This window comes from Pteropus medius, unplaced genomic scaffold (genome assembly GCF_902729225.1).
Source record: "Pteropus medius unplaced genomic scaffold, Ma_sr-lr_union100, whole genome shotgun sequence".
Taxonomy (NCBI): Eukaryota; Metazoa; Chordata; class Mammalia; order Chiroptera; family Pteropodidae; genus Pteropus; species Pteropus medius.
Window position 1 is genome coordinate 2,397,185 of NW_024342469.1, and position 10,679 is coordinate 2,407,863.

The following is a 10,679-nucleotide window of genomic DNA, read 5'->3' on the forward strand; positions in this document are numbered from 1 at the left end:
ATGTGTGTGTGAGTGTATGAGTGCGAGTGTGTATGTGAGTGTGAGTATGTATATGAGTTGTGTGTGGGTGTGTATGAGTGTATGTGAGTGTGTATGAATGTATATTCTGTGTGAGTGTATATGAGTGTGAATGTGCACGTGAGTGTGTGTGCACACGAGTATGTGCATGTGAGTGTGTATGAGTTATGTGTATGAGCGTGAGTATGAGTGTGAGTTATGTGTGTGAGTGTATGTGAGTATAGGTTATGTGTGTGTGAGTGTGTATGTGTGTGAGTGTGTATATGAGTATGAGGGAGCACCACGTGCAAGAGGGGCGAGAGGCCCTGGCCATGCGCATAGTAGGTGCTCAGCGGCGGGTTCGTCCTGGGAGCCAGGTACCTGCAGGGCTGGGGCACAGAGGGAGGGGGCTGACAGGTGGGGGTGGGTGTTGGACCAGGACGCACCTCAGAGAACCTTCGATGTGGACCGTGTTCTGCTGTGAAACTTTGAAAAGTCCCTGAACCATTAAACCGCGTGAAGAGCGGGACTAGATTGGGCCGTGGAGCGCGTCATTGTTGCAGTGCGGCCCCGCCGTGGTTCACCAAAGCAGGACACGGCTCCGCTTCTCCCTCCGTCCGGGGGTGGTCACCGAGCAGCAGCTCCAGCCCGGTCCCCAGACGGTGGGGCTTGTGCCGCCGACACAGACCTGGATGGACGCGGACCAGGGCCCTGCCCGTCGACCGTCTTGGGGACGCAGCCTCTGCTCCCCGGCAACCTGCAGACGCTCGGACTGGGGGTGCTGTGAAAGGGACGGAGTCAGCCAGGCAGCTGTTTCGGCTCCTCTGAGAAGTTCCGCCCTTCCCAGGCACCCCGATAATGAGCCAGGCACCCCGACAATGAGCCAGGCGCCCCGACAGTGAGCCAGACGCAGCTGCCTCCCTGCGCTCTGAGTTGTCTGCTGGCTCGCGGGCCTCATCCCGTCCCAGCGGGGTTCTGGGCCTTCCCAGAATCTTCTCGCTCGCCATCTTCGGAGTAGGCCTGCCGCTCATTAATTTCAGGGGGAGGGAGGGAGGACTCGGAACACGGGGACGCAGGGCTGGCTCCCCACTAGGGCCCCGTGGGAGGTGCGATGGGGTTTTTGTCCCACTCCGAACGCCGAAAGGGACAGACACCCGAAAGAAGTGAATGAAACGCCTCGGCCACGGAGAAGCAGGTCGTAAGGCGTCTGTCACGACGCGGAGGAAGGGAGCTGACGTGCACACTCCGTTCGCAGAAGGTGCGCTCGACGGGAGGGTCTGTCACTCCTGGCTCCTTCCACAGCAGTCCCCGGTTAGTCATCTGAAACTCCTGGGCCCTGCCCTCCGAATGTCACGCCAAACCAGTCTCTTGAAATTTAGGATCGGAATTTTCTTAGCAAATATTTAACCAGGAAGAAAAAACCACTCCACAGTTCTGATCTCGGCAGCTGCGATATAAGTTGTAAATTAATAGCCGCCTGGGCCAATGTTTGGTCATTTCCCCAAAAGAAAATGACCCGCCAGCGCCTCACTCCGTTTGAGGGAGGGGTCCCTGGAAGTGGCAAACGTGATGGGTGGGTGGTTGTCCCCCACTGTTGGTGGGATGCCAGGCTGGGTGTTGCCCCACCGGGCAGCATGTGGGCGAGGTCCCTGGGCATGCTTACTCCAGTATCTTCGGCGGCCATAGGGGCACTGAAGGCAGCATTCTGTGCCCGCCCAGAGCGGGTGTAGCAGTGAGTAGCCGAGGGGCCTTTGTGGTGTGTGAGGGCAGCTGCCCCCGCCCTGGGGGGTCCTGGGCTGCCCCCAGCCCCTCCGACTTGAGGAGCTAACCCACCAACGGAGTCGGGGGCGTAATATCGCCTCTCAGTGGTGTTTGTATTTCAAAAGCAGTCTCAGCGAACTTATTCTGAAGGGCTTTCCAGTCCCGTGAGTGGGGAGCGTTTGGGGCTCAGGAGGGAGGCCCTCTCTTCCCCATCATTTGCCGTCTGTCTCTTGAGGGCTAAGGCTGCAGCCGCGGCTGCCATGGACGAGGCTGGGCTGGGAGGAAGGGCCCTGTCTCTCGCAGGGGCTGAGCGGCCTTGGCAGGAGGGCCGCGTGGATGCCAGGTCCCCCGTGCAGGTCCCCACCGCTGCAGCCTGCAGCCCAGTTTCTCTTGCCCCATTCACCCGGGCTTCTGGGCCCTTCCCTACAGGCTCGTGGGGCTGGGCGGGGATGTGGGAGCCTGGGGAACCTTCTGGGTTTTGTCTCCCCAGTTCGCCCTGGGCTTGTTGTGCTTACTTGCCCGGAGGCCAAAGAGACAGTGTCTGACGCTGTGGGTTCCAGCTGCCTTTGTTGCTACACATTCGCTCCTGAATAGGTACAAATTAGTGGCATTAGTAACCCTTGCAGCTCCCTCTCCCCGTTAAGCCTGTGCAGTTAATAATTATTTTCTCTCTGGAAGGCGTTCGTGTGAAACAGCAGAGTAGCCTCGGGAAGATCACGACCTGTGTCCTGTGACTCGACAGCTGTGCGTTCTCAGCCCAGCCCCTCCGCCTCTCTGGGCCCCAGGTTCCTCATCACAGGGGCAGCGGTCTGCCCGGTCCCCTCGCTGGATTGCGGGAGAAGCACAGAGACTAGATCATGAGAGTCGAGTGGCGCCTGCAGTTCTCACGGGGCTCTGGGGGGCCGGAGGTCTCGACGTTTCTGGGTTTATTGATGTGGAAACTGAGGCTCACGGAGGTTCGGGAGCTTGTCACCGGTGGTTCCCACAGACGGGGTCTCAGAGGCACTGCTGGCAAGCGTGGGGGTCGAGGGCCAAACGAGCAGCCGGGGGGGGCATTGTGTAGCCCGTGCTGCAGGGGGCGTACGGAGAGCTTCAGCTCAGGAGAGGAGCAGGGACGGAGAGATGGCACGCCTGAGTGCCACCTGCGGTTTACTGCCCCTGCCCGCACTACCGCCCGGCCAGCGTCACCTGTCACCTGACCGTCCAGGTGGCGGAGAAGCCACTGTGATGTCAGCTGGCCAAGTGCTGAATGGCACCGTTCAGACCGGCACCGGTCACCCGGTCTGTGGGCTGGCGGCGAAGCTGCGTGTAAGTGGCAGTGACGACAGGTGCCGGGCTCAGCAGCCAGCAGGCCCGGTCGGTCGGCATGTTCGTTTAGAAATCTCGTCTGTGGTGCAGCTCTGGAAGCCGCCAGGCTGCCAGCCGCCGCTTGATGGGGACACGTGAGTGTGTCTCTGGGGGGGTGCTTGAGGCCACGGGTCACACTGGTGCACGTCCTTTGGCTGGGACAACGTGAGTGTCTCTGGGGTGCTTGGGGCCACGGGGTCACACTGGTGCACCGTCCTTTGGCTGGGACACGCGATGAGTGTGTCTCTGGGGGGTGCTGGGGCCACGGGGTCACACTGGTGCACGTCCTTTGGCTGGGACACGTGAGTGTGTCTCTGGGGGGTGCTTGGGGCCACGGGGTCACACTGGTGCACGTCCTTTGGCTGAGAGGAAGGCGGGGCGCTCTCTAGCTCTTTTAAATCCAATTTGGTGTCAAATTTTTGCCTCAGGGAACGTGGCGCATTTTCCCAGGCCCTCTTCCTGGCTCAGGCGGGGAAGAGGGAGGCCGGGCGGGCTCCCTGTTGGCGGAGGCAAACCCCGGTCACGGCTCCCAGGAGGGCGGGGGCCCCAGGCTGGCCCCTCGATCTCTAATAGCCTGTCAGCCTGGCGGTCACCGCACAGCCCTGCAGGGAGTTCAGTGAGCCCAGACTTCGGGACCATTCGATCAGTGCTGGAGGTGACATCAGACCAGGGCAGCGGCAGACGCCCGATGAGACTCCCCGCGTGGCCCCGCTGGGCCGGAGGCGGCCTGTGTCCACTGCGGGTGTGTGGCCCTCCCGTGTGCGCGTGGCCCTCCCGTGCACGGGGCCCTTGTGTGCGCATGACCCTCCCGTGTTGGTGGCCCTCCCGTGTTGGTGGCCCTCCTGTGCGCGGGGCCCTCATGCGCGCGTGGCCCTCCCGTGCGCACATTTCCTTCGCAGTGTTCCGTATCGGGGGGCGGGGGCGAGCTCGTCACATCTCGCCAAGGCCAGCACGTGGCTTCCCGCCCGTCTCCTCTCACAGCCGTGGACCCCCTCCTCGGGCCTCAGGTATCCCTGAGTTTTAAGGAAGTTGTTCTTCCAGTGCCTTTTAAAATAGTTCTTATCCCTTTGGGTGACCTCAAGCAAAATAAAGCACATTTTTATTGAGTCGATTCTTAACTCTTTTCCTTTTTCAAAATTGAGGTGAAAATCACATGACATAAAGTCAACCGTTTCAGAGTGAACCAGTCCGTGGCATTTAGCACATTCACGACGTGGTGCGACCATCACCTCTAACTCCAGAATGTTTGTCACCCCAGAGAAAGCCCACACCCACCATGAGACTTGTGACTCCCCACCCCCCCACCCCTCGCTTGGTCTCACCAGCCAGCTGTCCTGTCTGGACTCGCCCGGTTCTGGACTGCCCACAGAAACGGGCTCCTGCATGGTGCGGCCTCTTCACCTAGCACAGTGTGTTCGATTCGGCCACATTGTAGCATGAACCGGAGCTTCATTTCTTTTTGTGGCTGGATAACCGTCCTTCAGTGGACTTGGAAAATGACGGCTACAAAGCGAAATGTGTGTATCCGCTCATCAGCCGATGGGACATTCCGGTTTGCGCTTTCCGGCTGCTGTGGCGCCGTGGGCTTCTGTGCACAGGTTTTAGTGTGGGTGTGTGTTTAGGTGCTTTTGAATCCCACCTGACATCCGGGTCACGCGTTCACCCTGTGGTGGGCTTTTCCGGGAACCGATCCTGAACTCTTAAGTGAACGTCCTTTGTCTTGACGAGGCCGCACTTTGTCTGAGTCTCTGCCCCACGACTGCTGTGGCTTGGGGTCAGGCCGGACCTTCCTGTGGGTCAGTGGGCCTGTTATAGTGCAGCCTTCCAGAAGATTCCACCCAGCATAGACATGATGAGCTAGTTCAGGACTGGGGCGGGGTCATGAGCTCCAGAGCCTGGCTGTCCTCTCTGAACGGGGAGCGAGCACACATAGGGGCACAGCTGGACGAGGGGGCCAGGGGAAGGGCTGGGGAGTGCTCAGTGTCATTTTAGCTGAAGGAAGAAGGGACCGAGGGGCTCAGATGATGATGGGGAGGGTGCATGCTGTGCCAGGGGGCTGGGTCCCCTAAAATAGGAGCCTGGAGATGAGCATCGATGGGTGCGGGGAGGGCCTGGGGGCTGAGAGCAGGCACCTGCGTGGGGAGGCGTGTGAAGACCCCGCCTCCAGCAGTGGTAGAAATTACAGGGGGAGGGTTTGGGTTCTGAGCAAGGAGAAACCCAGGGCCCGGGCTGCTTGGGGAGATCGGAGCGGACCCTCCCTCCCCATTGCCCAGCTGAGGTCACGGCACACGTGGGGGCAGCAAGGAAGGAGCTGCTGGCTCTGCCCTCGTCACCCCCAGTGCCGGGCACAGCTGCGCCCGCTCGTCCAGCGCCTCGCAGGGGGCCTGCCAGGTAAATCCCAGACAGGCCGAGAGCAAGCACGAACGTCTGGGTGTTTGTGCACACCTGCGGGGCGGGACAAGCCACCCCGCCCCTGTATGGCGTGCCCGCCAGGCCTGACACCAGCATTCACCCCCGTGGCCCCCCGAACGCTTCTGTCACCCTGTTCCTGTGGAGTGAGCGGGTATCCCGAGTCGGGGTTGTAGGCTCAGCTTCTCTCATCCGTAAAGAAACCAGCCGCCCTCCGGGTAGTGGATCAAAACATCACACCTGCCGTCTGCCCTCAGTCCGGCCTCAGAAAACAAGTAACCCCACTTCAGGATCCACTTCAGAGTTCCCTGGCTTTGGGGGCCCCCGCGTTGTGAGGCCTCGGGAAGGGCAGGAGGAGGGACGGGAGCACAGCCTTTGTCTCAAACCGGCTGGACAGCAAACATTGCCCTGTGGATGCGGCCACAGCTGGCCTGATATCATGGGTTATGTCACCCAGGCCTGGCAGGGCGCTGGCGGCAGAAGGCAGAGGGGCCTCCCGAGACCGCGGTGTGCACGGGGGTAGGATGACAGACTCACAGTGCATGGTCCTGCTCCCTCCTGGTGTTGGCTGCACGTCCAGTTGCAGGTGGCCCAGAGTCACGGCATTGTCCCCAAGGCCCTGGGTGCTCAGAAACTGCCCTCTCCTGCCCGTGTCCTCCATGGGCCCCCAGACCGGGACCACGGTCTTCTGAGCCCGCTGTCCACCGTCAGTGGGGCTTGAGCCCAGTCGGTCTGGGCCTGCCACTTGCTGCCCAGGTGACCTGGGCTGGGCTCATTGGTCGGGCTGTTTGTTGCTGACGTCCCTCATCTGTGAGGGACCAGCGGTGGTGCCCCTCTGGGCTGTGGCTAGGACCAACGGGGCAGTCCCGGGAGAGATGTTAGTGGGGAGCAGCCGCAGGCAGGTGTGGCCCCATCCTCTCTGTGAGGACGTGTCTCCTGTGTCCACCCCACCAAGAGCCCAGGAAGCCGGCAGCAGCAGAGGACCCCCACCTGCCGCCGTGACCTTGTCTCCCCACAACCGCACGTCCGTCTGGGTGTAATAGTGTCCCCCAGCTCGTGTCCACCTGGGACCTCGGGGGGGATGGCACTTGGAGACAGCACCTGTGCAGAGTGATCAGGGCAAGTTTTGAGATGAGGTCGCCTGGATTCGGTGGGCCCTAATCCAACGACCGCTGTCCTTTTGAGAGGGTAATTTGGACACAGACACCCTTGGCAGAAGGCCACGTGACGACGACGCAGAGATTAGTGTGCTGCATCTACAAGCCGAGGAATGTCAGAGGATGACCAGCAGCCACCGGACCCTGGGAGAGGCACGGAAGGGACCCTCCCTCGGGGCCGCCAGACCGAGAGTCTGTGGTGCCTTGTCACAGCGGCCCTAGGACACTGACACACTCTCCTGCTGACCGCGTTTTCACATTGGTGCCTGGAAGATGTTTCCTCTTTTGTGACAAAGGCCATTCCTCCCTGGAGACCCACCTCCCTGCGGCCCCCCGGGGCCATCCCGGCCCCAAATCTCGAAAGTGTGGCTCTATCCTGTCCCCTGCGGGCCTGGCTCCTTCGGGGCCATGGTGTGGCCTCTTCCTCTGGTGTTTTGGCGTGGGTCCACCACGAGGGACACGGCGATGGAGGACATTATCCTTTTACCAGAGGCAGGGTGGACAGGACTGTGGACCCCTCCTTCACGTGTGCTGTCTGGGCTTTTACGGGAAGTACCTGCAGCTGCACAGTCTGCCATCCTTTCTTTCCCCCTGCGACTCGGGGACAACGAGGTGACTCAGAAATCGTCTCCCAGGACCTGGGGTGTCCAGGGTGATCCACGGTCTTGAAAGAAATTAGTAGTAAGGTCGATGGTAAGGAGAGTATTTCGTTTTCCAGCACGTTTAATGAGGTTACTATTTAACGCTCTTTCTGGTCGAGTCATTTTGTCCCTGAATGAAGATGTCTGTCCCCTTTCTGTGCTGTGCCCTCCTGAGCTGCCTGCGGGAGGGTCCGGGCCCCGGAGCCCCCACCCCACCCCACCCAGAGGTAACCCACAGTAACCCAGAGCACCGAGACAGTCTGGGCTTCGGGCTTAAAATCAGCATGACCTTCGCGTCTTGGGCCAGAACAAATCCACCTGTGGTTGAAGCTTAAAAGCATGTTTCGTAACAGTTGTCACCAGGAAATAAACGGCATCCTATGTCCTCTATTATTATAAGGGGCCTTTGCAAAACAGAGAAGAAAGACAGACCCGGGAGAAAATTGGCTCACATGCAGAAACGGAGTCTCTGGTGTCGTTTATGCAAATGTCAGTCTTGGGGTGAAAGGGGTGCCGCTGGAAGCCTTCACCCTGCCTGGCCCCCGCCTTCCACGAGTGTTTATCCAGCAGCTCCGAGTGCCAAGAACTGCACCAGACGAGGCGAATTGGGCAGAAACAAGACCTACAGGTTCTCGGTCCTCACAGACTCGGGGGTGGAGGGGGCGGGGAGGACAGATATGAGCAAATAAGAATGACATCGGGCTGTGTGGGATTAAAGCAGGGGTGCGGCTGAGCAGGGGGTGCGGTGCAGAAGGCCCCTCCGATGAGGGCCATTCAGCTGAGACCCGGACGGCCGAGGGAGAGGCCGCGGGGTGGTCAGGGCTGCAGGCAGGAAGCGAGGTGTGCAGAGGCCCTGGGTCAGGGAGAGGGAGCAGGGGTGACACGGGGGCGTCATGTCACGTAGGACCGTAAGATGGGGTGAGTGGTGCGCGGCTTATTCTGGGTGCCCTTGGGGGCCGCAAGGGAGTGGCGTGATGGGGTCGACATTCTAGGATGACTGCGGGGGCTGCGTGCTGGAGGGAAACGGGCAGCCGCGGGTCCAGCCCACGTGCGAGCGGAGGGGGATCAATGCCCGCCTCGACGGGGCGTGGAGGGGCGGCGCCTCTGTGGGGCGTCTGCCACGGGAGCGTGGCCATTTTCTTTTGCCTTTGTTTATTTTTCCTCATTACCTATTGGTGGTCGCCACAGGCCCTTTGCACGGGAGCTGCAGACGCGGTCTGCGCTGTCAGCCGTCTGCGCTGCAGACGGAGCAGCCCTCGCCTCGCGGGCCTCTGGGCTCGATGCCGGCCTTTGCGTGCCCTTCCCACAGCCAGGTGGTACAGGTATTGTCATTTTCTAAATTCGGCCCCGCCAGCTCATCGTGAGGACTAGGTGTGACAGCAGTAGTATGTGCTCGGTGCCCGACGCAGAAGCCGTGGTGTTGCTGGGCTGGGAGCTGGGCCTCCCTCCCGCCGGCCTGTGTTCTCGGGCGTGAAGCTTCCTGTATGTTTTTCTCACTCGTCCAGTGAATGATGCCGCTTTTCTCGGACGCTCTCGGAACCTCGGATTTGCCGTGACAGTCACACGAGCACCGAGGGTGTTGTGGCTTCTGGAGTGTTTATTTCTCTGCCGTTTGGACAGGTTATACGCCGTGAGAGGGCTGGGGCGGGGGCTTCACAGGCTGGGGGCTCACAGGCTTGCACAGATGGCTCTGCGCCCCATGGACACTGGGCGGACACAGGCAGGGGGAGGGGCAGGGACGGATCAGAGCTGTGGGGACACTATATCAGAGCACAGGCAGAAGGATGAGACTTGGCCAGGTTTCCTAGGGTCCCTTGGCACACTCGAGGCAGGGTTGGGAGGCAGGTGACCACCCCCTGGGCGGGGGCGGCCGTGCCTCTCAGGGTGTCAGGGAGGCTGAAGGGGTGGCTCTGTCGCCATCGTGGGGAGCCCCTGGCACCAGCCCCGATAGCTCCTTCGATGCTGGGTTCAGGACTGATTGTGCGTTCGACTCTGTAACCAAAATACTGCACCCTTTTTCGTCTCAAATCCCGAGTGCCGCCTTCCGTGACTGTTTGCTTGTGTTGGCTGAGGCACAGCGTCACCACCTGGTGTGTGTCTCGCTGAAGCCGCATCCGCTCAGGTCTCCCCAGCTGGGTGCATAGAGGTACGTGGGGTGCAGCTACGGGAAGAGAAACCTTCCACACAGCGTTGGCCAAGGCCGTGCTGGGTGGGACCATCCTGGACCACCCTGGACCTTGGGGGTCTGAGCTGGGCCAGGGGGTGGGTGGGGTTGAGGTGGGGTCTCCTGCTGGCCGGAGCAGGGCAGAGGTGTAAAGCGGCTCAGTGTCCCGCGTGTCTGGGAGCAAAGCGGGTGAGGTGGGGGTCTCTGGGCAGAGGGGCCATCGGACGTCCTGCCGGCGGTGGGGATCCACCGAGGGGGGGCGCTTCTGAGAAAGATGGGCACCGTGGGAGCTGAGCTTTTGGGAGCCGGGTGTGGAGGGAGAGGGATGGGGGCTGGGAAGAGGGGGGTCGGGGTGGTTCGGGGCACCCGTGGGTGGGCATCCGAGTGACCCCGCCCCCCTGTGTCCCCAGACGGCGTCCACAGCGTCACGGCGCTCTGCACCCTGCGGGTCACCATCATCACCGACGACATGCTGACCAACAGCATCACCGTGCGCCTGGAGAACATGTCGCAGGAGAGGTTCCTGTCCCCCCTGCTGTCCCTCTTCGTGGAGGGGGTGGCCACGGTGCTGTCCACCAGCAAGGACGACGTCTTCGTCTTCAACATCCAGAACGACACGGACGTCAGCGCCAGCATCCTGAACGTGAGCTTCTCGGCGCTGCTGCCCGGCGCGCGGGGCCGGTTCTTCGCGTCCGAGGACCTGCAGGAGCACATCTACCTGAACCGGACGCTGCTGACGGCCGTGTCCGCGCAGCGCGTGCTGCCCTTCGACGACAACATCTGCCTGCGGGAGCCGTGCGAGAACTACATGAAGTGCGTGTCGGTGCTGCGCTTCGACTCCTCGGCGCCCTTCCTCAGCTCCGGCGCCGTGCTCTTCCGGCCCATCCACCCCGTGCACGGCCTGCGCTGCCGCTGCCCGCCCGGCTTCACGGGCGACTACTGCGAGACCGAGATCGACCTCTGCTACTCCGGCCCGTGCGGCGCCCACGGCCGGTGCCGCAGCCGCGGCTACACCTGCGAGTGTGCGCAGGGCTTCACCGGTAGGTGGGGGGCCCGGGGGGCCCGGGGCGGGAGCGGGGACTCCGCTCACACTCACACTCACACGTCGGGCCGTTCCCGGGGCCGTCCTCTGCCCACGTCCCTCCTGGGGAAACGGTCCAAGGACAGACGGGCCGTCGGGCCCGTGCACCTCGCAGGGGTTTG

At 61.7% G+C, this 10,679-nt stretch overlaps 1 protein-coding gene and 1 long non-coding RNA gene across 8 annotated transcripts in view; both read left to right on the top strand.

Annotated features, from left to right (window-relative positions):
- CELSR1 (cadherin EGF LAG seven-pass G-type receptor 1) overlaps window positions 1–10,679 on the top strand; it is a 113,207-nt gene that overhangs the window by 31,500 nt on the left and 71,028 nt on the right. For 5 of the 6 annotated variants that reach the window (XR_005652870.1, XM_039863151.1, XM_039863152.1 and 2 more), the window contains exon 2: window positions 9,887–10,516. The exons of the other annotated variant lie outside the window; for it this stretch is intronic. Coding sequence is in view for 4 of the 5 variants with exons in the window: in XM_039863151.1 (XP_039719085.1) it covers window positions 9,887–10,516 (630 nt within the window). In the remaining variant the exon portion in view is untranslated. The remainder of the gene's footprint in view (window positions 1–9,886; window positions 10,517–10,679) is intronic. 6 annotated transcript variants of the gene reach the window in all.
- Window positions 219–2,676, top strand: LOC120602867 (uncharacterized). 2 transcript variants are annotated; one of them, XR_005652874.1, is made up of 2 exons: window positions 219–1,922; window positions 2,437–2,676. It is a non-coding gene; the product is annotated as an uncharacterized LOC120602867 (long non-coding RNA). The 2 variants fall into 2 exon arrangements; XR_005652875.1 differs by having other exon boundaries at window positions 219–1,837.